The 26,332-nt window shown below is 40.2% G+C and overlaps 1 protein-coding gene across 1 annotated transcript in view; it reads left to right on the top strand.

Annotated features, from left to right (window-relative positions):
- LOC114240096 (uncharacterized) overlaps nucleotides 1-26,332 on the top strand; it is a 39,460-nt gene that overhangs the window by 8,194 nt on the left and 4,934 nt on the right. Inside the window, exons 12-32 of the mRNA XM_089736667.1 lie at nucleotides 273-404; nucleotides 1,844-1,924; nucleotides 3,434-3,529; nucleotides 4,998-5,075; nucleotides 5,868-5,996; nucleotides 6,877-6,975; nucleotides 7,456-7,554; nucleotides 8,749-8,835; nucleotides 9,589-9,678; nucleotides 10,153-10,236; nucleotides 11,131-11,211; nucleotides 11,331-11,420; nucleotides 14,891-15,007; nucleotides 16,430-16,534; nucleotides 17,497-17,592; nucleotides 18,776-18,928; nucleotides 19,827-19,952; nucleotides 23,476-23,610; nucleotides 23,714-23,779; nucleotides 25,002-25,088; nucleotides 26,160-26,246. Of these exons, the coding sequence (XP_089592793.1) occupies nucleotides 273-404; nucleotides 1,844-1,924; nucleotides 3,434-3,529; nucleotides 4,998-5,075; nucleotides 5,868-5,996; nucleotides 6,877-6,975; nucleotides 7,456-7,554; nucleotides 8,749-8,835; nucleotides 9,589-9,678; nucleotides 10,153-10,236; nucleotides 11,131-11,211; nucleotides 11,331-11,420; nucleotides 14,891-15,007; nucleotides 16,430-16,534; nucleotides 17,497-17,592; nucleotides 18,776-18,928; nucleotides 19,827-19,952; nucleotides 23,476-23,610; nucleotides 23,714-23,779; nucleotides 25,002-25,088; nucleotides 26,160-26,246 (2,118 nt within the window). The remainder of the gene's footprint in view (nucleotides 1-272; nucleotides 405-1,843; nucleotides 1,925-3,433; nucleotides 3,530-4,997; nucleotides 5,076-5,867; nucleotides 5,997-6,876; nucleotides 6,976-7,455; nucleotides 7,555-8,748; nucleotides 8,836-9,588; nucleotides 9,679-10,152; nucleotides 10,237-11,130; nucleotides 11,212-11,330; nucleotides 11,421-14,890; nucleotides 15,008-16,429; nucleotides 16,535-17,496; nucleotides 17,593-18,775; nucleotides 18,929-19,826; nucleotides 19,953-23,475; nucleotides 23,611-23,713; nucleotides 23,780-25,001; nucleotides 25,089-26,159; nucleotides 26,247-26,332) is intronic.

Here is a 26,332-nt window from a genome sequence, read left to right as displayed (position 1 = left end):
CATTGAATGGGTTGACGGAATCGTGGGATGAAAATGTTTGGTGGTGGTAATGTTGCTGAATATGTTTAAGATTGGTTAAGCTTGGATGGTAGAAGTGTCTTGACGCAGAAGAGCACCTGTTCTAAAACAACGAAACACGGGGTGGTCTGCTTTTGTCTTCTTCTCCGGATATTCGCTGCTCTTCGACTTCCGATTCTCAGCTGACCTTTTAATTATTAACTAACTAACTTATTTGAACTTAGGCTAAATCGAAATAAAACACTTTATTACAGTTTCTAGCCGTTTCGACTCCATAAGAAAGCAAATTTCAATACGCTTTTGTAGAAAAAGATGGAATCACGTCTGGAAAAAGACGGCTGAGAGATGGGCATTGTGGTCCAAATCGCCAACAAAATCTAACCGAGGTAGGCAATACATTGAAAATATGTGCAGACACTCTTAGAAAATGATGAGGTATTCAAACCAGTATAGCGCCAATTAATTCACCGCTACCACTTGGCAAGAATTTTCTTACGTAGGCTTGTATGGTTTGAAAATCTCCCAATTTTAATAGTAAAAACAATGTATCACGCTTTAGCCAAAAAAATGGAAATCAAAAAAGGAAGAAAGAACGATTTAGTTTAATTACATTTTTGGAAATTATAATTTGCGTAATTACTGGTGGTAGGACCTCTTGGGAGTGAGTCCGCACGGGTAGGTACTACCACCCCGCCTATTTCCGCCGTGAAGCAGTAATGCGTTTCGGTTCGAAGGGTAGGGTAGCCGTTGTAACTATACTGAGACCTTAGAAATTATATCTCGAGGTGGGTGGCCCACTGACGTTGTAGATGTCTATGGGCTCGAGTAACCACTTAACACCAGGTGGGCTGTGAGCTCGTCCAACCATCTAAGCAATAAAAAAAGCAAATTTGACTTGCAGAAGCTAAGTACGAAATTTATTAGGTCAAAAGGGATATCCGTGAGAATCGAAATGCATTAAGTGAATCTACGCGTTGACTGTCTTTGGAAAAAAACACGTCACCACAAATGATGGTGTACTTCTAGATTATATAAAGGAAAAAAACATTTTCTAGTATTAGATATGCCAAATATACCTACAGTAATTATACCAAACCAATGAGACCTATACTTCATGTATGATAACAAATAGCTGATCTTGAGTATTCATGACGCACTTTGGATTCATTATTATTTATCATGTTAAATGTTCACGATAGACTTCTACGGTAAAGGAATAACATCGTGTAATAAAAATCAAACCCGCAAAATTATAATTTGCGTAATTACTGGTGGTAGGACTTCTTGTGAGTCCGCACGGGTAGGTACCACCGCCCCGCCTATTTCTGCCGTGAAGCAGTAATGCGTTTTGGTTTGAAGGGTGGGGCAGCCGTTGTGACTATACTGAGACCTTAGAACTTATATCTCAAGGTGTGTGGCGCATTTACTGTAAGCTCGTCCACACACATAAGCAATAAAAATAAAAAATAAAAAAATATCAGGTAGACCGATAGAGCTTACGGCCTCTAGTGTTAAGTGGCTACCGGATCCTCGATACTTCACAACGTGAATGTAATACATACACCTTGTGACATGAAGTGTCAATTGAATAACATAGCCGCTGTCCCATTTTTGAACCGAAACGCATTACTGCTTCACGGTAGAAATAACTGGGCTTAATATTTAATTATGTTACACAATGTTACTTCTTCATCTTGGATGTCATTCGTGAACAATTTCCGTATTTTACAAAAAAATAGCCACTCCGTCAATCCGTATTTATTGTGTGTGCCACTTACAAGTTTTATTTTTAGTGAGATTTTTTAATTAAAGATTTTGTTATCAGCTCGACTGGCTCAATACTTGCAGCGTTCAATCGTTTGGGAAAACGCCGATGTGCAGACAACAATACAATGCAAAGAAATCGGTAATTCATCTTAATCGATAAATTCATGACAGATGTCTGTTCAGCTCTGTAACGTAATTCCTTACACTTCTAAGCTACTCGTCCTTACAGTAATAATAGTGGCATATTAACCAATTAATATAATATAGAACCGAAACATAGATTTTTAAGCTATTGTATAGCTTTTATCGCGGGCTTTGAGCACGGCGACCGAATCAAGGAATTCCGTAACGACAATAAAACCTAACACCCCCACTCCACCTACCATGTAGCTTGCGCTCAATACATTCACACGTTGCGCTTGTGTAGTGTTCCCTTGTAGGCAGACGAGCATACGGCCCACCTGATGGTGAGTGGTTACCGTCGCCCATGGACTTCAGCAATGCCAGGGGCAGAGCCAAGCCGCTGCCTACCGTTTAATACTCTCCACAAGCCTCGTTTGAAAAAGGACATGTCATAGCGCTCGGGAAACACCGTGGAGGGGAGCTCATTCCATAGCCGGATGGTACGTGGCAAAAAAGACCTCTGGAAACGCACTGTGGATGACCGCAGAGGCTCCAGGTAGTATGGATGAACTCTACTCCGGTGGCGGGCGGTGCGATGGTAAAAACGAGATGCCGGTATCATCTCGAACAATTCCTCAGAGCACTCCCCATGGAACATACGGTACAAAATGCAGAGGGAACCGAAGTCCCTCCGCAGACCCAGAGGCTCCAAACGATCCGTGAGAATGGGATTATCGACAATCCGAACGGCCCTCCTCTGTATGGAGTCAAATGTTTGTGAATAAGCGCGCGGCGTGACGTCGCACTGCATGCGCGTCATGAAAAGTCTGCTCATCTCTCTCGCGCGGTCTAGCTTATGAGTGTGAAGGGGGCAGTTAATGTTTTGCTTTTATTAATGTTTATAAATATAGAGTGGTCTTATTTGATTATTAAATTATTATTGTCTAATTATAATTGCATATGTTGATAAAAAATGCTATGCAATAGCTTTACCGCGGCAATCCCCGAGTGCCACACGTTTTTTTTTTTTCAGTAATAGGCAACTGGTTATTGAGGAAACTCAAAGAAAATTACAAATATGTTAGATTACAATATGATTGTGAATAAATTTATAAAACATATCGCACACGGCCTTTTTTAGAATAAGTTGTTTAATTCTTCTTAAGATTAAAGCAAGCTACGTCTAAAGCCTGAGTTTTTTTATTGCTATAGGCAGACGAGCGTACGGTCCACCTGGAGGTGAGTGGTTACCGTTGCTCGTGGACGTCAGCAATAACAGGAGTAGCCAAGCCAGGAGCCAAGCCACTGCTATCGTTAAGTACTCCCTGCAAGCTTCGTTTGAAGAAGGACATCACGACCTAGCGAAATATTGTTTCTACTGGTCCATACTGGCTTTTTAGAGCACATTTATTTCTACTATTAAAGGTACACTTTGGGAAAAGTAATGATTAAAAAAGTACTTTCCGATTTCAATTTATCAAATTTAATATGGCAACACTTACAAACATATAAATGTATCTTTCAGGTATCGAAGCGTTTGTAAAGAAAGTTTCTGAGGCGATCAGCGCTGTTGTGAAATGTGGCGATAAATCGACCGAACACATTGGATCTACATACGAAAGTAATTACTATAACTCAATACTGAAATGTACAAAAACCAGCTTGTTTCTATCTCCATAGCAACGTTTGCTTCCGTCAATATTATATAAATGTTTAGGGATATTCACAGTCAAATATTCCAGCAGTGGTATAAAATTAAATTGATCTCTGTAATAATTTCACAGATTCATACACATTTTATCACTGTCCCAGAATATCGGTTCTGTTATTTTTTTCTGCACATATTCTATCGAGGGAGGAAAGGCAATTTTTTTTATTGCTTATATGGGTGGACGAGCTCACAGCCCACCTGGTGTTAAGTGGTTACTGGAACCCATAGAAATCTACAACGTAAATGCGGTACCCACCTTGAGATATAAACTCTAAGGTCTCAAGTATAGTTACAACGGCTGTGCCCACCCTTCAAACCGAAACGTATTACTGCTTCACGGCAGAAATAGGCAGGGTGGTGGTACCTACCCGCGCGGACTCACAAGAGGTCCTGCCACCAGTAAACATTTAAATTTTGAAATTTGTAATTAAAGATACGTTTTATTAAGTATTAGCATCAACGGTTGAATGTTTTTAATTGGACTTCAATTAAATTTACTCCATTGACATAGCTAAAGAAGTTTTTTTTTGTTATGATATTTTTTCTAAATTTTCAATCTTAAATGACTCTCCTGTAAAGTCGCAAAAATGTTGCTTAAGCCTTTCACCCCTTGTTCTTCCAAACAACGAGTTCCTATGGCACCCGAAATTTTCGGAGTTGGACTGAAAGTTTCCGCTCTGAGCACGCTCAAACATAAAAACCTCAAACTCTCTACGAATAGAGATAAATAAATCGAATGCACAAATTGAATTTTGTTTACCATATCAAAGGAAGTCTTTATTGAAAATGTTCACGGCAACTTCAGAGGGTGATTTATTTCGTTTCGTTTCACTTCACTAGGCGAGTCACCTAATTTTGCGATTGGAGCGGTAGTAAATTAGTTTAATTTTTTTTTCTTTTCTTGAACGATACTTTTGACGCCATATTTATCATACAAGGAGATTCTCTAATTATTCACCGTACATTCCTCTATTCATTTCAATCAATTTAAAACTGGTCTTAACAACAAATCCATTTTATTGATTTAAGTTTTTTAATTGCGCTCTTTTTTTATTGCTTTGATGGCTGGACGAGCTCACAGCCCACCTGGTGTTAAGTGGTTACTGGAGCACATAGACATCTACAACGTAAATGCGCCACCCACTTTGAGATATAAGTTCTAAGGTCTCAGTATAGTTACAACGGCTGGCCCGCCCTTCAAACCAAAATGCGAAACCAGACAAAGAGCAAACAAACCTGTTCATCACACGAAAGTTTGCCCGATGTGGAAGTCGAACCCGCGACCCTAGCAAACAGGAGCGCCCCACCGAGTCAGTCAGATTAGATTAATAATAATTAGAATTCAGGACAAGCTAAAATATTGTTTTGTTCTGTATAGATCTGAAGAGCGTGGCACGTGATAATAGATCAAGAATTAACTTGGGACCTTCTATGTTTCCATTCCTCGGTGCATCGAGTAAGTATAATGTAATTGTGTGTAATGTTAAATTTAGTTTATAAAACGAAGCTCTCTATAAAGTGGTGTGAAAATTTCTAGAAATATCCATACCGGTGAACAAGCAATGTACAAATTGTTATCCGACCGTGACGGGTCACGCAAAGCCACGGCCGCCCGTAACATGTCTTGTCGGATCCCCCGGATTCACTCTCGGTGCTTTTAGGACTCTCAAACAACGGTCATGGTCCTTATGACCTAATGACGAAGAATTCGACGAGTGAACTAACCCATAGACATATCCCACTGTTTCTCGTCGGATCTTCTCAATGGGTCGTGATTCCGATCCGGTGGTTGATTCTGCAAAGCACTTGCCATTCTGCAAGTAAACACTAGCACCAGGGCTAGTGTTAGCAAATTCTCTCAGGTTGAGCCCGTGAGCTCACCTACCCGTCTGAGCGTAGCTGCAATAGCCTCTTAGGCTACCAGCGAATAGGGGAATAAAGAAAAGCACAAATTACGCGCAAACATATTTCATTACTTGTCTCCGCCTAAAAACCTTTTAGTACGAACAAGCAAGTGATTTAATCCATTTTTGACAAAACATTTCTTTATGAAATTAATACCCTTACACTCCGGGTTCAGTGAGTGATCGATCGAGTGAGTGATCGGGTTCCTCCCGATCTTTTCTTTTGTTGCGCTGTGGTTGACGCAGAATCGCCTGCACCGACCAATATCTAGGGCGTTCCAGGCCGAATTCATTGTGACTTATGATATTCAAAACACGCAAAATATTTTTTTTATTTTTTGCAGTAAATTCTCTGCATTTAGAGCGCATCAAACAGCGTCACAATTTACATTATCCAAGCGCTCCTGATACTAGAATCAAACAACAAATTTCTCAGGTTGATGCTATATACGACGTGGTCCGCAGTGATCAAAGTGAGTATATGTTTGCACAAATAAGTATTATAAGTATTTTTACTGGTGGTAGGACCTCTTGTGAGTCCGCACGGGTAGGTACCACCGCCTTGCCTATTTCTGCCGTGAAGCAGTAATGCGTTACGGTTTGAAGGGTGGGGCAGCCGTTGTAACTATACTGAGACCTTAGAACTTATATCTCAAGGTGTATGGCGCGTTTACGTTGTATATGTCTATGGGTTCCAGTAACCACTTAACACCAGGTGGGCTGTGAGCTCGTCCACATACCTAGGCAATAAAAAAAAATATTGTAAAATGCAACGTTGACGATAATTTCACTATTACAATAATAGTAAGACAAGAAGTCAACAGCCTTATATTTTCGGTAGGCAGCTGCTTGGCTCTGCCCCTGGCATTGCTGAAGTCCATGGGCGACGGTAACAACTCAACATCAGGTGGGTCGTATGCTCGTCTGCCTACAAAGGCCACAATTTTCTTTTATTTTTTCTAGATTTTATGACCTGGTTAACGAGTCCATTAAGCCAAGTCTTTGTTTCTTATCATATTCTGTAATTAGAAAAATGAAAATGTGTGTGCTATATGAAAATAAAAGCGATGAAGTTGAACAGTTTGAGTCAACTGATATCAAAACTAATGAAACAAGATAAGATGGGATAAAATAAAGTGTCATGAAAATGGTTGTTATTTACTGAACCATAAGAGAATGTGGGGAAATTCGCCTTCGCATTACAATGAGGGCTAACTATCTAAAACAAGTTATCTTGGAAAATGAATAATAATTTAATTTATATCAGGGTACTAGTGAAACGAGTCTCTTATGCTAAAAAATGGAAAATCAACCTCCACTGAATTTAAATTAATTTCCTCCGTTTGTGTTTAGGTATAAAACACAAGGATAACACAATGAGTTCTGATTGTTTAGAAACGACGACATCCAAAGAAGAGAACTTCCACAATTACATTATTTGCGAAAACACAGGTACCTACTACGTCCTGAACTTTTCAACTTAAACTGAGCTTTATAGGGTAGATCATCCGCTGTTAAACTATAGTTTATTAAACTATAGTTTTTATTTATTTGTTGTTTAGATGTATGGAAGAGCTCACAGCCCACCTGGTGTTGAGTGGTTACTGGAGCCCATAGACATCTACAACGTAAATGCCGCCACCCACTTTGAGAAGTTCTAAGGTCTCAGTATAGTTACAACGGCTGCCCCACCCTTCAAACCGAAACACATTACCACTTCACGGCAGAAATAGGCGGGGGAAGCTTGGTAACGTTAGCTGCGAATATAGATATTACTAGCCATATTTGCCCGCTTCCCATAGTTCAGTACTTATAACGGAACATCGGTAAAAATCACTGTAGATTTATATATTGGTATATATTAGTATAGATGTCGCAAAGATTTTACATCGTCGCATTAAATCCGTACAGATTTTAAAAGTTTTATTTCAGAAACGGACCTTAGATTCAGTCCCAATTCACCGACGCAATCCAGTATGGGGACTACAACAAGCGGCACTCCACTCGACAGAGCTTTCGGGACCAACACCGGTAAGTTGAAATTCTTTTACAATTGTTCCTCGTAAGTTTTGGAACGAAGTTCCTTATGGGACGATGCGGAGGGGTACCCTAACCGGGAAAAAACGTCCGTAACGTAAGCTTTTTATTAATAATGCACACAGTGTACGACTTAACTTTGTAATAACGTACAAATTAGAAATGTACGGAGTGTACGACTTAACTTTGTAATAACGTACAAAAAATAACATATTTTTATTATATATTTTTTATAAAGCATTGTGAATAAAATAAGGTTGATATCTTTGTAGTTTTCTTTTTATCAATAAAAAAATCATAATAAAAAATGTATACCCGAATCATTATTTTCTTTACACCTCGAAGAGAACTTAAAATAATATTTTTTTATAATAAGGAACTTCGTTTCTATCTGGTGTCCCACGACACCACACATCTTTTTTTTTATTGCTTAGTTAGGTGGACGAGCTCAAGCCCACTTGGCGTTAAGTGATTACTGAAGCCCATAGACATCTATGACGTAAATGCCGCCACCGACCTTGAGATGCGAGTTCTAAGGTCTTGGTATAGTTACAACGGCTGCCACCCCCTTCAAACCGAAACGTATTACTGCTTCACGGCAGAAATAGGCGGGGCGGTGGTACCTACCCGTGCGCACTTACAAGAGGTCCTACCACCAGTAAGAATGTAGTTATGTTACGTGTTGTTCGCGAGTGCTAACGATGGACACCTGGCATTGGATTGATTGAAAGTTGCGTTATAGTCATTGACAGGTTTACTGGTGGACCGGTACGGACCTCTTGTGGGTCCGTACTGGTAAGTATTACAACCCTGCCTATTTCTGCCGTGAAGCAGTAATGCGTTTCGGTTTGAAGGGTGGAGCAGTCGTTGTGACTATACTGAGACCTTAGAACTTATATCTCAAGGTGGGTGGCGCATTTACGTTTTAGATGTCCATGGGCTCCAGTAACCACTTAACACCAGGTGAGCTGTGAGCTCGTCCAACCATCTAAGCAATAAAAAATGGTCTGTCAGGGTATTTTAATGTTATTATAAAAGTTTTTTTTTTTCTTTAATTTTCCAACCTCACGTAATTTTTTGTAAGTTTTATTATTTTAGAACATGTCACATTGCACAAAAATTTTGATAATGTCTCTAAAGCATTAAGTGATGATAAATATACATTCCTCCTATCATCTTAATTTGCAGAATACTCTGTTGACGCAAAAGCGATTGTTTTACAAACTGCTTGCGTAATGACATCCCATGAAGAACTAAAGAATAATGTCAATGCAGGTAAAAAATAATGTTATATTTGTAATGGTATTAATTAAACGTTTTAACATTATACTACAGCTATCACTAAACTGTTTAAATATGTTCTTTTTACTACCGGCTTTCCTTTAAGGAGCATAAATTATTCACTTAAAATGTAAATCAAGAGTATACTAGAAAGATTAGGCACATTTATTAAGCATACATGCACTGTAAGCTTGGCTAAAGTTATACAAAGCTAAACTCGACTGAGTATGTTAAGCCTCTCCAATGTAGGTAGTTTTGAATCCGAATAACTTTAGACAACAACATGTAGCCAAATGTGAAATGCAATTTTTGTTACAACAAAAATAATTGTTATTTATAATTTGATTATTATTTTTGAAGCTATTGCATAGCTTTTCAATTATTTGACTTGCGCCTGCCTTTTCTACAAATGTGGCCAATGCATGTCCATGTCCATGTCATAATAATAATTTATCTCAGGGTTTTATATTAGTTAACACTCTAACAGTTGAATTTACTGGAGCTTTCTTGACCATAACAACTAATTTAAGAAACTCTGATTTTATTAATTTAATATTTATTAATTTTATTATTTCGGCCTTCTTCCGTGTCTGTCTTCACATAGACACGAAATACTGCAAATAAAAATAAGAATATTTTTATTAAAAATTTTTAATAATTGAAAATCTAATCAAAATTGAGATTTTATCGTCTTCCCGAAAAGTTTATCGCGGTTTATAAAGACGATGAAAATTTTATTTTATTCAGAAACTCAGTTAAAATTCCCGACCGCAATTAAAATAACAAGAGGCGTAACGACCACAAAGGAAATTACCGAAACGCCTCTAGCTGTTGTTTGTTAGTATTTTTCCTTTACAGAAATATCTGTAGCTATTTCTTTGTAATTGTGAATTTTCGGAGGTAGACTTTACCAAATCGTAGCGTAATTAACTTGATTAGTTAGTTGGTAATGTTGTTTTGTTTTTTTTTCCCTGAGTTACGTGACTTCGAACAGTTCTTTAGATTATTTAGTTTTCATTGGCCCAATGAAAAGAAAACCCTTAGAGACAGCCCACTGAGTTTCTCGCCGGATCTTCTCAGTGGGTCGCGTTTCCAATCCGGTGGTAGATTCTGCGAAGCACGGCTCTTGCTAGGGTTCGTGTTAGCAACGTTTGAGCCCCGTGAGCTCACCTACTAGTTAAGGTTACGCTGAAATAGCCTCTCAAGGATCTCAGATTAGGAAGGAAAAAAAGGCCCAATGAATCAGACTCAAAGCATATTTTTAGAATTTTTCGATTTTGGATTAATAACAGTAACTGTTTTCTTCTGTAGCCACGACCACATCCAATTTTAAAGTCGAAAAAATGAACGCATCTGCACAAACCTCACATCCTCTTTCTGTCCTCACTTATGCAGGTACATAATAATATGTCCACTACTTATGTTTATTTTCTATTATACTATAATTTTTACATTAATAGCAAACACAAAAAATATAACAATAATATTTTTGTAACAGTGCACCTTATTATCCGAATATCTGGATTGTTACAATAGTTTTAAAGATTAGACAAACAAAATTAAGACGTCTTGTATTTTCGCATCGTGTAACACTACTATGCTAAAGCTCAAGTCCCGTAAGCACGCACAACATTTTTCTGAGGAATTGTGTACCTGACTCACGGAAGAAGTCCACGATGAAAAAAAATTGTAATAAAATTAAACTTGCATAATTTATACATAAAATACATAAATAGTGGTAGTAAAGACGCCTATTCTTGCCTGTTTTTGCCTATTTTTGTCCTGAAGCAGTCACGTCAGCCAGTTCTAAAGTCAGAAAGTGGGTTCACCGCTGCTATTCCTATGAGCTCTGTTGAATACCACGTGCGTCAAAAGCTCATCGTCGATTACGATGAAGAGTTCGACGAGCGAACTAATCCAAAGACACAGTCCACTGAGTGTGTTGACGGATCTTCTGTGGGTCGCGATTCCGATCCGGTTGTAGATTCTGTAAAGCACTGCTCTTGCTATGGCTGGCTATTGGCAAATTCTCTAAGGTTGAGCCCGTGAGCTCACCTACCCGTCCGGGCGTAGATAGGATAGCCCGGCTACTAGCGAATAGGTAATGGAAAAGAGTACACAATAGTAAATTGTTCTTAATCTTCCAACCATGGACATAATTATCAAATCTGAACCAGCATACCTATTGTGACATACAATGTTTTTGTTTCTACAATTATATCTATTGAGCATGATTTTATGTAAAATTTTAATGTAGACCGTACAATTGCATAAAAACTTAATTTAAAGGCCCAAAACTCATCTCGATTTCATCTGCAACAATGCAAACTGCATCGGTTTCGACTTCAATGAAGAACTTTTCAAATAAAGGTAAGATCGTTTTAAGACATTCAACATGAAAATGTGTTTTTATAACAAATATTCTATTTGTACACCATACTGTGCAGTTTATGATTTCAATAAAACAAAGTTTCTAACAAATTTTGCAGAAATCCAAACATGTAACGACAAGCCTAATCGTGACTGCAATACGTCATCATCTCGACGATTTGAGAAGAAATGCACGGAAGCTTTCAAAGGTAATACCAACCTTCCGTCCCAGATAAGCAACTGTCTAGCAACTGGGTCACTAGTAGTAAAAAGCTGTCAAGAGTGTAGCACTGTTGTAACATCCAGTTACACCGAAATTAATACGGTGCTAATACAGCTTTTAGATTTATAATATTAATAGCTGTACCCGACCGCTGCACCGGACATTTAAAATTAACATTATTATTTCTCACCCCCACAAAGATTCTCATCATTAAGGCATCCGCAACTGGTGTAGGGAGTCCAACACTCATATAAATATTAACCTATCTATTAAGTACATGTATTTTCTACATGGATACCAAGTTTCAAGTCAATCGGATGCATGGTTCAATAGTTATAACGGAACATCCGTAAAAACCACATTAGGTTTATATATTAGGATAGATATATATTTAGACTAAAAAAGAACCCTCAACTCTTTACAATATACTGGATTACCAGTAATACAAGAATTAGCAGGAGAAGCAGAAGGTATTAGGCAGGAAACTAAGTCGACGGGTCCACTACTATAAAAGTTGTGGAAGGAATAATGATAGGAGAACATCACGCCTCCAAGTATCCTAAGTATGTATCAGGAGAGAAAGGTAGAAATAAGAGCTAGCAAGACTGTGGGGGAATAAAATTGCCAACTCCAAGAAATCGGGGCCATACAATCTTGTATTTTAACTACTAACCAGGCAATAGACAAGAATTAATATCCTCTGGCCTCAAAAAAGGTTTTACTGTACTGCTTTGTGATTTATAATTATAAAAGTTTTATATTGGAAAGGTACGATACAATATCAGTGTGTTTTTAAAATTCTAACTACCAGAAACCAGACAAGCGCTTGCGTAGACGCGAATTTTGTGTTATTTCTTCCCTTAAGTCGTGATTCTCTCCAGTTTAAAAATTAGAATGGTAACTATTCAAATGTAGTTGAGACTTTAACTACACGAATGGGCTAATTATCTCATCAATTTCATTGACGATGCACAAAGACGTGCTTTAAGGCCGCAACGTTGCGATCCTCAGTAGGTCATACCTCACATTTATGGTCAAGGCATGTCGTGTTATTCAAGTCGTGTCAATTGTCTAGTTTTGTCTGCTCATCCACATTAATAAAGTAGAATCGAAGTTGGAACAAACTCACACGCGCGTGTTCGTTACGTATATGTGTTCACAACCGTGGCTAATTTGACGCACGAGGGAATGTTAAAGACCGATTTCAACCTTAATGTCAACAAATTACCCTTTACGAATCGTCAGGGTCGCATTTTTTATAATCTTTATATTGAGGTCGGAGTACACTGTAAAGAGTGATTCAACTTGTTTTCTTAACATTCTGTAGTTTATGTTCTTTAAATACATAGGCGGCACTGAAAATTTCGGGAATTAACGAAGTGACACAACATTACTATTTAAAAATGTATTTATTGCTTTTCGAAGTATTCTCCGCGAAATTTGACACATTTTTCCATACGATGAAACCAATCATTGAAGAACCATTCCATTCGGAAGTTGGGGTCTCCAAAATGGCCGTTTTGTAGGCGTCCACAGCTTCTTCAGGTGATGAAAATCTTTGTCCACGCAACTTATTCTTTATTTTAGGGAAAGTATAGAAATAATTAGGGCTTAGGTCGGGGCTGTACGGCGGATGGTCTAATAATTCTATGTTTTCTTGCTCTAAAAACTCTTTTGTTCTGTGCGCGGTGTGAGAACTTGCACTGTCGTGATGCAGGATGATGCGGCGGTTGCAGTTCTCTTTACGGAGTTCAGAAACGACCTGTGGCAAACAAATGCTAGCATACCATTCTGCATTAACCGTTCTTTGTCCCTCAAGAGGAATAGTCGTAGCATGGCCGGTTTTGGAGACAAACGTGGCCACCATTTTTTTTGCAACACTCCGTGAACGAACACTCTTTGTTGGCTTTAACTCATTTTCGAACACCCAAACTCGTGACTGGTTTTTTGTTTCGGGTTCGTACGCGTATATCCAGGATTCGTCACCTGATACAATGTTGTATACAGCATTTGAGGATCCTGCGTGGAATCTTTCGAGAGTTCTGACGCACCAAGTAACGCGAGCCGCTTTTTGCTCTTCACAGAGCGAATGCGGTATCCATCGGGAAAACAACTTTTTTACACCTAATTGTTCAAGCAAGATAATTTGTATTTGACTCATGCCAACGTCTAAAGTTGCCTGAATTTCGCGGTATGTCACATGTCGATCTTCCTCAATCAGCTTACGCACAGCATCAACGTTTTCTTGGGTGACTGTAGTTTTTGGACGACCTTGACGGGGATCATCATTGAGCTTGACACGTCCACGCTGAAACTCAGCAAACCAGCGATAAATTGTGGTTTTGGATGGGGCTTCATCACCAAATGCAGAAACCATCCGGTCAACACACTGTTTTTGTGTTAAACCACTTCGAAAGTCATAATAAAGCATCGCTCTTGAATTTTCTCGAGTCAATTCCATTTTCTCAACGACTAAACAAGTTTGACAAAACCTCGTGACAAGACCGAAAATCTTTTTTTAAATAAATAAATGGTATTCGATTTTTAAAACCAAGTAGTTTTCAATTAAAAAGATTTTAATATGACAGGAACAGTGGAAATATTCCATTCCCGATACTTTTAGTGCAGACCTCGTACACTGCTGAAACTGTTCCAAGTTTGAAGTTGAAAAATGAAATGTATAACATTATTCATTTTCCTGCGCTTTATAATTGTGGGTTCATGAAAAATAGATAGCTTGTTTGTAAAATTATTGTTTATGCTTCGAGTTTATAATATTGTGCTTGGTTTAGGAATTGAATGAACTTATGGGTTAATTATTAAGGGACCTTTAAGGTACTATATTGATTAATGGTATGTGTGGTTAAAATAGTATCAAGCGATTGACTGATTCGAATTTCTTCCGGAAGCCTTTGGAAATACCGCACCATACTTAAATTTTGTCGAGCGCTCTATATTCAATGCCTATCACCACTTATTCCACTATTGATTACTCGTTGACAGTGAGTGTGGTAATGAAAACATTATCCTGAATTAAATTTACAATAGAAATGATTTTTTTGTTATTGGAACGAAGTTCCTTATGGGACGATGCGGAGGGGTACCCTAACCGGGAAAAATGTCCGTAACGTAAGATTTTTATTAGTAATGCACACAGTGTACGACTTAACGTTGTAATAAGTTACAAAAAATGACATATTTTTTTAACATTCATTGACCACGATCTCAGAGCGTTCGTTTGCGCAATACACTGATTCTTATGCAAACAACCGTGAATGAAGTGTACCACAATAAGTTTGCACGTTGCCGAATGACCGTGGGTTGTTGCGAAACCTCCAGTTTCATTTTCTTTATACCTCGAATAGAACTTAAAATTAATGTTTTTATAATAAGGAACTTCGTTCCTATCCGGTGTCTCACGACACCACACATTTAGTTGTTATTTTATTCATACAGACGTCGAGACATTCTCATCGACGCGCTTTTGTCAGAGTCGGCTTATATCTGCGTGTATGCTGAATCGATCTCTGCACGAAACTGGCTTGCAAACTGCTCCCGAGTCTCATAGACGTGGTAAGTTAGAAATATGGTTATTATAAACATAAATGAAGAAGAACCTAAATAGTTTCGTCTATGTTTTATTTATTTATTTTTTATTGCTTAGATGTGTGGACGAGCTCACAGCCCACCTGGTGTTAAGTGGTTACTGGAGCCCATAGACATCTACAGCGTAAATGCGCCACACACCTTGAGATATAAGTTCTAAGATCTCAGTATAGTTACAACGGCTGCCCCACCCTTCCAACCGAAACGCATTATTGCTTCACGGCAGAAATAGGCGGGGCGGTGGTACCTACCCGTGCGGACTCACAAGAGGTCCTACCACCAGTAAAAGCATTTAGTTTTGGCACCTGTGTCGTCAGTCGGTACTAGCGTGGCAATTGATATATCCAATGTCATTATCATTGCCTTTCTTTATCGCTTAGATTGGTGGACGAGCTCATGGCCCTACTGGTTACTGGAGTGGTTACTGGAGCCCATAGACATCTACAACATAAATGCTGCCACCCACCTTGAGACATGAGTTCTGTAAGGCCAGTTGTTACAGTACAATGGCTGCCTTACCCTTCAAACCGAAACGCGTTACTGCCTCACGGTAGAAACAACCAGGGTGGTGGTACCTACCCATGTGGGTTCAGAAGGCGTCCTACCAGTAATTACGTAAATTATAAATTTGCGGATTTTATTTTCGTTAACACGTTATTAGATAGTTCTTATATTACTCATAATATAATATAGTTTCTTCTTCTCAATCGTGTCACTGTTGACAGAGTGGTCGTGATCGTCATGTAGTGTTGGAGGGAGCAGACTTAATGCGTCTCACGATGTCCCGCCATCTCTCCCTGCTCGAGGCCATTCTACTGCACTCATTTAGGGGCCTCCTACTGCAGTTTTAATTTTAAATAATAATGTAGACCAGTACATAGTTTCGTACTCAATTATAATCTTTGCGATTTCACTGGATTCATGTTGTTGTTTGCTGCTTTATTGGATCATTGGATTGAAGAACGTGTATCCCACTCTTTTTACTGTTAAGCTAGGCAGGATTATTGTCCATGTTCCAGCCGCATTGGAAATTCAAACAACGCTCCAAATTTTATCATGTAGCCCATTCCTAACAATATGAGTACCTACACAAGCTGTTGAGCACTCACCGCGACGATTTCTCACTCGTCTGCATCTTTGAACTTCCTCAGAAATTGTACCTAATGGAACGGAACCCCGAGATTGTGTCGACGACTGAGTATTAGCGTGACGTATTCCGTATTCCGATTATTGATTGCGAGTTCAAATGTTTTTTTTTTTAAATTCACATAGATCAAGGATTTCTTTTAATCAATTGCAATACTCAGTCAATTTCAACGGATTTCGGTCCGTAGCAATCAGTTGAGGCATGTTTTCAACGTGTGAACTGTATCTATCTTGTTGCTTCAGGTATATTTGTAGAGAGTAGGAGCATTGCAACGCTAACAGCTACCGCTGGTACCTCCAGATCAACACAGTATCAATTTTTCCCGAATGAATACGATTCTTATCAAGGTAATAAGCACTTTCAAGTAGGATAAAACTTACGAGTATAGTTCTACTTAATTCACTACTTTGTATGTTTAAATTCTAATAATAGTATAAAAATAATACAGTACTATTAGAGTAAAGATTGTAATTTTGTAAGTCACTCGAGGTTGGTAGGCAGCGGCTTGGCTCTGCCCCTGGCATTGCTGAAGTCCATGGGCGAAGGTAACCATTCACCATCAGGTGGACCGTATGCTCGTCTGCCTACAAGGGAAAAAAAAAAATACACAATATTATGTAATGATGTGATAAACTTGAATTCCTTTGCCTATAAAATAAAATGAAAATGTTTTGTTGCTTTGCCTTTATATCAAAACGTTCCCATTCATCGGTTTTGAGAAGCCAAAAATAAATATTCAATATAACAGATTTCTGTTTACTATATCCGACTCGCTAAAGTCGGATCTATCTCATATTTTTCGGTGACGTAAAACCGTTGATAAAGGAAATGTCAAAAACTCACCTTTTTTTCCTGCAATTAATAGAATCGATTTTAAAAGAAATATTGCCGTAACCATTTCATACTGCAAAAAGAAGATCTTACAGTGAGGGAGTCGTCGCCGCGGTCCAAATGTTGTTTTTTCGGGACTTTGATATCATTCATTCATATTAATTCAGTCTACTATTTATAATACTATAACGCAAGATTTCTTTGAATTTTCACAAAAGTGAATCATGGTTTTATTTACGTTTGATGCATTGAATTATCTTAGTCGCACAAATCACCCACCAGCAATGTAATAAGAACAAAACGAAAAATTCTATTCACCCTAAAAATAGCGAATAGATTTTTTACTGAATAGGAAAAATCTTCTCAACGTCCCATACGTCGTCACTTCGTGAATTATTCACGGATACCGAATAGGGAATACTCGATGAATAACGAAATTAATTTATGTATTAACATTGAATCTTCATACGTTGAATAGATGAATGTCCTTCGCAAACATCTGAACGGGAAGTTCAAAGGAACACGCGGATAAAAAGCGGTTGCACACGAGAAATTCTCGAAAGAAGCGCTCGAGGTTTGTATGGAAATCATCTGTCGTTTTGCATGTGTATCTTTCAAGCAAAATTTAGGTAAACATAAAGGATACAAAACAATGTTATTGCCTCTACAGTGGGCTTTGAAACGAAATGTTTTAGGTTTTTTTTATTGCTTAGATAGGTGGACGAGCTCACAGCCCACCTAGTGTTAAGTGGTTACTGGAGCCCATAGACATCTACAACGTGAATGCGACACCCACCTTGAGATATAAGTTCTAAGGCGCAAGTATAGTTACAACGGCTGCCCCACCCTTCAAACCGAAACGCATTACTGCTTCACGGCAGAAATAGGCAGGGTGGTGGTACCTACCCGCACGGACTCTCAAGAGGTCCTACCACCAGGTTATGCCAAAATGCGTCCGTGACCTAATAAATAAGATTCGGCGTGCTCGCATCGAGTGACACTAGTAAGGGGTGGCGTCTATCTTAAGGCCATTACGTGTTTTTCAGAATAAGTTTCTTACAATTTTGACGAGTGACTTTGGAGCTAATGCTATTCTGTAAGTTCACTACCGCATGTTCCATAGGAGTGCTCTGAGCAATTGTTCGAGATCTCATTACCTTAGTTTCACTACTGTAATACCCACATTCGGAGCAAAGATCATTAGTGCTGTTTATAAGCACTGCGTTCATTCACAGTGCTATGACATGCCTTTCTTCAAACGAGGTTTGTGGAAATTAACCAGTAGCAGGCAACGAATCGGCTGGATTCCTGGGTTTTTTATGTATATGAGCTACGGTTACCACTGATCAACGGTTGGGTCGTCTGCTCATCTGCCTACAGAATGATTAATAAATAGAAATCACTGGATAAGCTGTGAATCCGTATGTTGTTAACATGATGGTTAATCTTTTTCTGTCAAAAGTTTCTGTGAACAGATATTGCCACATGATACCCGGCTAAAATAAGGGAAGCTCTTTGGTTTTTCCCGAGATCTATAGCATATAATTTTTGAAAATATTTCTGATAAGCCCCTACCAGTAGGCAAAGGCTTGCTCGTACACCTGGCATTGCTGACACCCATGAGTGACTAAGGCCAAACACCATCTGATAAGTCGTATAGTGGCCAATTAGTCGGTGGAGGCCATATGAAAAAAAATTACTCTATTCCCACAATGAAGTCGGAATACTTCTTTCTCCAAATGTCGTTTTCTTTTCAGAAAAAATCAATGATCAAATTGTGTCTCTATCGAAATTGATTAGTAGAAAAAAAGCGAGCTCTCAGACGCATCCTGACTGTCGCACAAGTATGGTACTGTCCAGTGATTTGAATGCCGAAAAGTGGATAAGAAGAGGCGCAGCTTTTGAGAAAGGTTTCACTTTTACATTGACTATTTGGAAACGGTAGGATCGGCGATGTGGTCAAAATATTTCACAATGCTTTAACCGGGTGGACGAGCTCACAGCCCACCTGGTGTTACTTGGTTACTTGGAGGTTACTTGAGCCCATAGACATCTACAACATAAATGCGCCACCCACCTTGAGATATAAGTTCTAAGGTCTTCTCAACTATAGTTACAACGGCTGCCCCGTCCTTCAAACCGAAAAGCATTACTGCTTCACGGCAAATAGGCAGGGCGGCGGTACCTACCCGCGCAGACCCACAAGACGTCCTACCACCAGTAATTACGCAAATTATAATTTTGCGGATTTGATTTCTTATTACACGATGTTATTCCTTCACCGTGGAAGTCAATTATGAACATTTGTTGAGTACGTATTTCATTAGAAAAATTGATACCCGCCTGCGGGATTCGAACACCGGTGCATCGCTCAATACGAATGAGCACCGGACGTCTTATCCATTAGGCCGCGACGACTTCATTTGTGTATCAATTAACATTTTATTGAAGTTATACTTCTTGAAAAATTGATGAGAGTGAAACTTTACGATGCGCGCGCACCGTGACGCAAAATTAACAGAATGAAGTTGCCCACTAAATCGCTCATTACAATACGATCGACGTAGCTTGGCGAGTCTGAATATAGCCGCAGGTGAACTTTCCGAACCGTACCGAGAATTACCGAATTTATACGATGTCAAGAAAAGGGATGTCCAATATGCGTGTTTGAGGATGTTGTTTAATCGTTTTTTTTTCAAATTGATTAAAATTTAAATAAATAAAAAAGAAATAAATTTAATAAAAATAAAGTATAACTTCTTACGCGCGTACATAAGTACACGCACCCTTTTTTTCTTTTGGTTGCAGAATACCCAACGTTTATAAAGTGCAATCAATCGTTCACCAACGGTAATGAAGCTCCAACGAAATTGTCTGTTGAAAATGTAATAGACGAAACGGATAACGAAATTAAGAAGCGGGATCTAAGCTATGGTAAAAATTTGATTTTTTTTTTTTTTTTTTTCCCTACCTATGCTGATAGCCTTGAGAGGCTATTTCAGCTTCGCCCTAACGTTAGTAGGTGAGCTCGCGGGGCTCAACCGGAGAGTTGCTAACACTGACCCTAGCAAGAGCAGTGCTTCGCAGAATCTACCACCGGATCGGAAACGCGACCCACTGAGAAGATCCGGCGAGAAACTCAGTGGGCTGTGTCTATGGGTTAGTTCGCTCGTCGAACCCTTCGTCGCAAGCGACGGGTTCGACGAGGACGGTGACCGGTGCTTGTGGTGCCTAAAAGCACCGTTAATGGATCAGGAGGATCCGTAATGACGTGCTTTGGGCGACGTCGACGGTTTACCATTCGGTCTACTGGGTCGGGTATGTAATTTCCAGCGGCTACGATGAGAGGGTTCTCATGTCGTGCCGCCTTCTCAAAATGGCGCAGCGATGCCGACTGTAGATACTTACTAAGGGAGTCGAGCTCCAGGTCGTCGTGGAGATCCACATTCCTAAGGAACCAAGGCGCTCCGACGGCTATCCTGCAGAATCGTGATTGAATAACCTGAAGGGATTTCAAGTTGGTGCGGGCTGCGTGAGCGAACACTACGCTTGCATACGTCATGACGGGGCGTATACAAGTTTTGTAGAGAGTTACCTTATTTCGGAGGGACAGTTTGCTTCGACTACAAAGCATTGGATAGAGTCGTCCTAGAATAAACGCGGCGCGGTCGCGTACCGTTTTTATATGGGGATGGAATGTCATCCCTCTGTCGAGGGTGACGCCTAGATATTTGACCTTCGAGACCCACGGAATGGGCTGGCCAAAGAGAGTGATGGGACTAACGGCGGAGGTGTTTGCGCGCCTACTACGGAGTGGGATGCTCGAAGTGATGTTCGGAGGGCGACCCCTTTTGAAGAGCACCGCTGCGCTTTTCGTGGGGTTGATGTCTATTCGCCACTTCCGGAACCACTGTCCCAGGGTGGCTACTGCGATCTGGAGTCGCCGATGAAGCAGCGACATCTTCCTACACGAGTAGTAGATAGCCGTGTCGTCGGCGAAGAGCGCTAGATGGGTCTCCGGAGACCGGGGTATATCATTGATATACAAACTAAATAATAACGGGGAGAGCGCGGAGCCTTGCGGGACTCCGGCGGTCAGTTGACGGGGACGAGAACGAGTTCCCTCTACTCGATATCGAAACGAACGGTTCGACAAGAAGTCTCGTATGATGAGCACGAGTCTGTCTGGCACTCCCATGTTGTACAGTTTATAAATTAAACCGTTGTGCCAGACTTTGTCGAACGCCTTCGCGATGTCGAAGAAGAGGGCGCCGGTCGGGATTTGTTTACGCCTATTTAGTCCTATCAGAATGTGCTCCGTGAGGCGGTGCACTTGTTGTACGCACGAGTGTTTAGAGCGGAATCCGAACTGTTCGTCAATGAGAATTTTGTTCGCGGTAACAAAATCCCAGAGGCGTTTCCTAAGGAGCCGTTCGTAAATTTTTCCTATCGTCGAGAGGAGACTAATCGGACGGTAACTAGAAGTTTCGTTTGTCGGTTTGCCCGGCTTATGTATACCGATAACGTCCGCTTCTTTCCACACCGCGGGAAAGATGCAGTGCGTCATAGCGGCATTTAAAATTGTAGCCAACATTGCTATCAGTTGGACTGGCAAAAATTTTAGCGCGCGGTTGTGAATGCCGTCGGAGCCGGGTGCCTTCCTAGGTTGGAGGTTGTGGATCGCGTCTCTAACTTCGTCAGTGGTAATGGGGGGTAACGCGTCCGAGGGCGGCAGGGAAGCTCTGCGCTCGACCTCCCTGTCGACTAACTCGGTGTGTTCGGGGTCCGCGTGTTGAGTGCTGGTGGTGCACTGCTCTTGCAGTGCATCGGCCAGCAGCTCAGCCTTGTCATCGTCATCGAATGCCGGTGGTTGGCCTGAAGGGCGTATGAGGGGAGGCATAGTAGCGGTAGTTTCGGATTTGAGAGTCCTCGCTAGTCGCCAGTATGCTTGGTGGGAGGGCGCGAGTTGTTCTAGATAACTATGCCAATTATCGTTACGCGCGTCGCTTAAGCGGGAGTGGACTTCGCGTTGTAGACGACGCATCCGAATCCGGTTTGAATGCGTGGGAAGACGATCGTAGGCCCGGATTGCCGCGTTCCTGACTCTTAAGAGATTCCTAAGATCGGGGGACAGTCTGATGCGGTGGAAGCTGTCCTCCACATCGACTTCTTTAGAAGATCTAATGATCGCGGAAGATATGTGATCGGTAATGATGTTTATGGATTCGACGGTGTCCTCGGGGGATAGATTCGAATCCGGGCCGTAAGGGAGGATTGGCGGAGCGGTGTCGGCTAGGCACGTGCCCAGCTTATTCCAATCCACCATGGTCCTCGTAACAGTGACTGGGTTGTGGGGGCGACCGAGCTGCATAACGACAGGTCGGTGGTCTGAGTCGAGCTCTGACATTGCTTCGATGGAACGCAAGCGCAGAGTTACGTTCCTAAGCAATGCCAGGTCTATAGTGCTCGGACGGAGCGCGATGTTATACGGATAACATGTTGGAGTTGGGGGACCGACTATTTCAAAGGTGAGGTCGTCTATAAACGCGTCGAGACGCCTACCGTTAACGTTAGTACGATGGCAGTTCCACCTAGTGTGGTGGCAATTTAAATCGCCTGCCAGGATGACGGAGTCTCCCATGCCGAACAGTGACTCGATGTCACTGCTCAGAAGGGGCTTGTCCGGGGGGAGATAAACGGATGCGATGACGATCGGCTGGTGTCCCGTCAGCGAGATACGGCACACTGACGCCTCGATATGTGAGAGAAAATTTGATGACACCTAGCATTTACTATTAACTGATGCGTCAATACTCAGACACAGCCCACTGAGTTTCTCGCCGGATCTTCTCAGTGGGTCGCGTTTCCGATCCGGTGGTAGATTCCGCGAAGCACGGCTCTTGCTAGGATTCGTGTTAGTAACGTCATCAGGCTTGAGCCCCGTGAGCTCACCTACTAGTTAAGGTTACGTTGATATAGCCTCTCAAGACTCTCAGCTTGGGTAGGAAAAAAAAAGATCCGTCATTATATTTACGCACAGAGTATATACGACCTTGTGAGTAGATATTTTTTAATCTTTTTTCCCCCCTACCTATGCTGATAGCCTCGAGAGGCTTTTTCAGTTTTACCTTGACGTGTGGGTGAGTTTACGGGGCTCAAACCGAGATTGTTGCTAGCACTGGCCCTAGCAAGAACCGTGCTTCGCAGAATCTACCACCGGATCGGAAACGCGACCCACTGAGAAGATCCGGTTTTTCATCAATGCAATTGACTAAATTATATAAGTATAAAAACTGCCCGACTTCTCAGACCGGACGCTTTGCGGTAGAGATTGGTAGAATTTTGATACCTGACCGTGCGGACTTGTAGAACTTCCTACCACCGTTTTGATTTGGCTGCCCATGTTTCCTACGTTATCATCTAAATAATAAAACTATTGAATTTAATCCTGTTTTAGTGATAACAACTGCACCGACGTTGGCAATGTCGAGAGACAGCTTGGCCGATGTCCTTCCTGTACAGGATCTAGCAAGGAAATCTCCGTCTCCAGCCGCAAAGGAACGAATATTAATGGTTGATGAAGTCACTTCAGGTGATGTTAACAAAAACCTTTGAAATTTATTTTTTACAAATGTAATATTGGTCCTTCGTGATTAGGAAAATTTGTTGAACCAAAGTTATTTTTTCTCTCTCAGATGACACCATAAATAAATCTGCAAAAGATATTGTCTTGCAAGCAAAACCAGAAGTCACAGATGCGGGTTAGTGTTTCAACAAATGCTCGAAAAGTAGAAAATGTTTGCATTACATTTTTTGTTAGTATATTAAAAAAAAAAAACTATGTTATCATATAATATATACTAATGTATAGTATATTAATATTGTAACAAATAGCTAGTTTCAATAATTCTGTTGACAAAGGCATTGTTTTGTTTTTTTCAACAGCAACTCCCAAACATGAACCGAAAATGAGTATTATATTCAAAATGGATAAGAGCTTGATTAGCAAATGCATGATAACGATTAACTTAAAGAAATCGAGAAAACGCAAGTAGGTAGGATTTTTAAAAAAATAGAATTATTGTATTGTATTTTAAATATGTTCGTTGTATTAAAACCTTACTGGTGGTAGACCTCTTGTGAGTCCGCGCGGGTAGGTACCACCACCCTGCCTATTGCTGCCGTGAAGCAGTAACGCGTTTCGGTTTGAAAGGTGGGGCAGCCGCTGTAACTATACTTGAGACCTTAGAACTTATATCTCAAGGTGGGTGGCGCATTTACGTTGTAGATGTCTATGGGCTCCAGTAACCAATAACATCAGGTGGGCTGTGAGCTTGTCCACGCATCTAAATAATAAAAATTAAAAAAACCCATTATATATGTATGTGGTCGAAGTCTTATAGTTACTAATAATTTTCTTATTATTACTAATTTTATATAAACTTTTACGCCCCTTGGAAAACGCGTTAAGTATGGAATCAGTTACTTCTCAATAAATCTATATATGAATAATTGAAGCAAAAACTTTGTGCCCCTTTTTACGAAAATTTCGCGGATGGAGGAGTATGAAATTTGCAACACTTATAGAGAATGTAGAGAAGAAGTGTAGAATTTTATTAACTTTTTTTTTAAACTATGAACATAAAATGCATTAAATCAATAAAAAAACATTACATACACTACCATGTATTTGCCTTACACACGCATATAGGTACTTACTCTTTTGTTTATTGTTTTATCAATTTGTGGTCAAATTGAGAATAGATTAATATTGTTTGTCTTTAATATAATTTGTCTATAGTGTAGTCTTAGCGAAATCTCTTATTATAGAAGTATAGTCTGACAAATGAACTATTGTAATATTCAAACTTATAATTTAAATTAAATATGGTCTAATTTCGACCGCAGGGCGACCACTAGTTAATATTAAAGTGTATTCGATTTTTAGCTTAGCCGTTCATAGCCGTTTTTTTTGTATTTCAGAAACTCAGTTCGTGAAGAAAACTGATTCTGCTTGTGTGGCGACGTCAAGATGTGTATTTGCTGGTTCTACGTGCTGTGAACGAAACGGTAACTCTCCTAATTTTGGTTTCATCGGTAATGAAGCATACTAGTCCGTCCGTTTTCGAGGTGGGTGGCGCATTTACGTTGTATATGTCTATGGGCTCCAGTAACCACTTAACACCAGGTGGGCTGTGAGCTCGTCCATCCATCTAAGCAAAAAAAAAAAAAATTATAAAAATACAGTACACATTCTCACGGATCGTTTGGAGCCTCTGGGTCTGCGGAGGGACTTCGGTTCCCTCTGTATTTTGTACCGTATGTTCCTTGGGGAGTGCTCTGAGGAATTGTTCGAGATGATACCGACATCCCGTTTTTACCATCGCACCGCCCGCCACCGGAGTAGAGTTCATCCATACTACCTGGAGCCACTGCGGTCATCCACAGTGCGTTTCCAGAGATCTTTTTGGCCACGTACCATCCGGCTGTGGAATTAGCTCCCCTCCACGGTGTTTCCCGAGCGCTATGACATGTCCTTCTTCAAACGAGGCTTGTGGAGAGTACTTAACGGTAGGCAGCGGCTTGGCTCTCCTCTGGCATTGCTGAAGTCCATGGGCGACGGTAACCACTCACCATCAGGTGGGCCGTATGCTCGTCAGCCTACAAAGGCAATAAAAAAAAGTAAAAAAGTAGTAAAAATACAGTAAAAACACTTTATTCGCGGGGCATACGTTCCGTGAATATGAAAAACCGCGTTTACAAAGGAGATTCGGTTGGATACCTACATATTGGAATCCTTTTTATCAATGTATATTATGTAGGTACCATTGTACCGATTGGATCCGCGAATAAAGAATGCTTTAGCTGCGAATACAGGAATTGCGTCGCATTTTTTTTAAATCCGCGAATAGTGAAAACGTGAATAAAGGAAGCGTGAATAAAGAGCTTTAACTGTATTTAATAAACATTACGTTGTTTTTTAAAGGTAACCTCGATTTTAATAAGTGCTTAAATGTTGGATCTGTAATTTTTTTTTAATGGCACCCAATATAAGTACACAGATCTTGAAGGATAGAAAGGCTTTTAACCAACTTTAAATAATATAGATGTTCAATATGGGGCATGTGTTTTTTTTTACAGATTGTCTATTTGTTTATCGCAAGCCACGCTGCGTCATACATGATAAATCCAATGATACCGGTGTTCAAATCAACATTTTATCAGCAGGTAAAACGCTAAACAATTAGATGTAATAAAACTTTTTCCCGTCTTATCTTAAAGTTACGTGCTTTTTTTGTTTTTTTTTTTTGCAG

This window comes from Bombyx mandarina, chromosome 22 (assembly GCF_030267445.1).
Source record: "Bombyx mandarina strain Sakado chromosome 22, ASM3026744v2".
NCBI lineage: Eukaryota > Metazoa > Arthropoda > Insecta > Lepidoptera > Bombycidae > Bombyx > Bombyx mandarina.
This window is presented reverse-complemented; position numbering and strand designations above follow the sequence as displayed.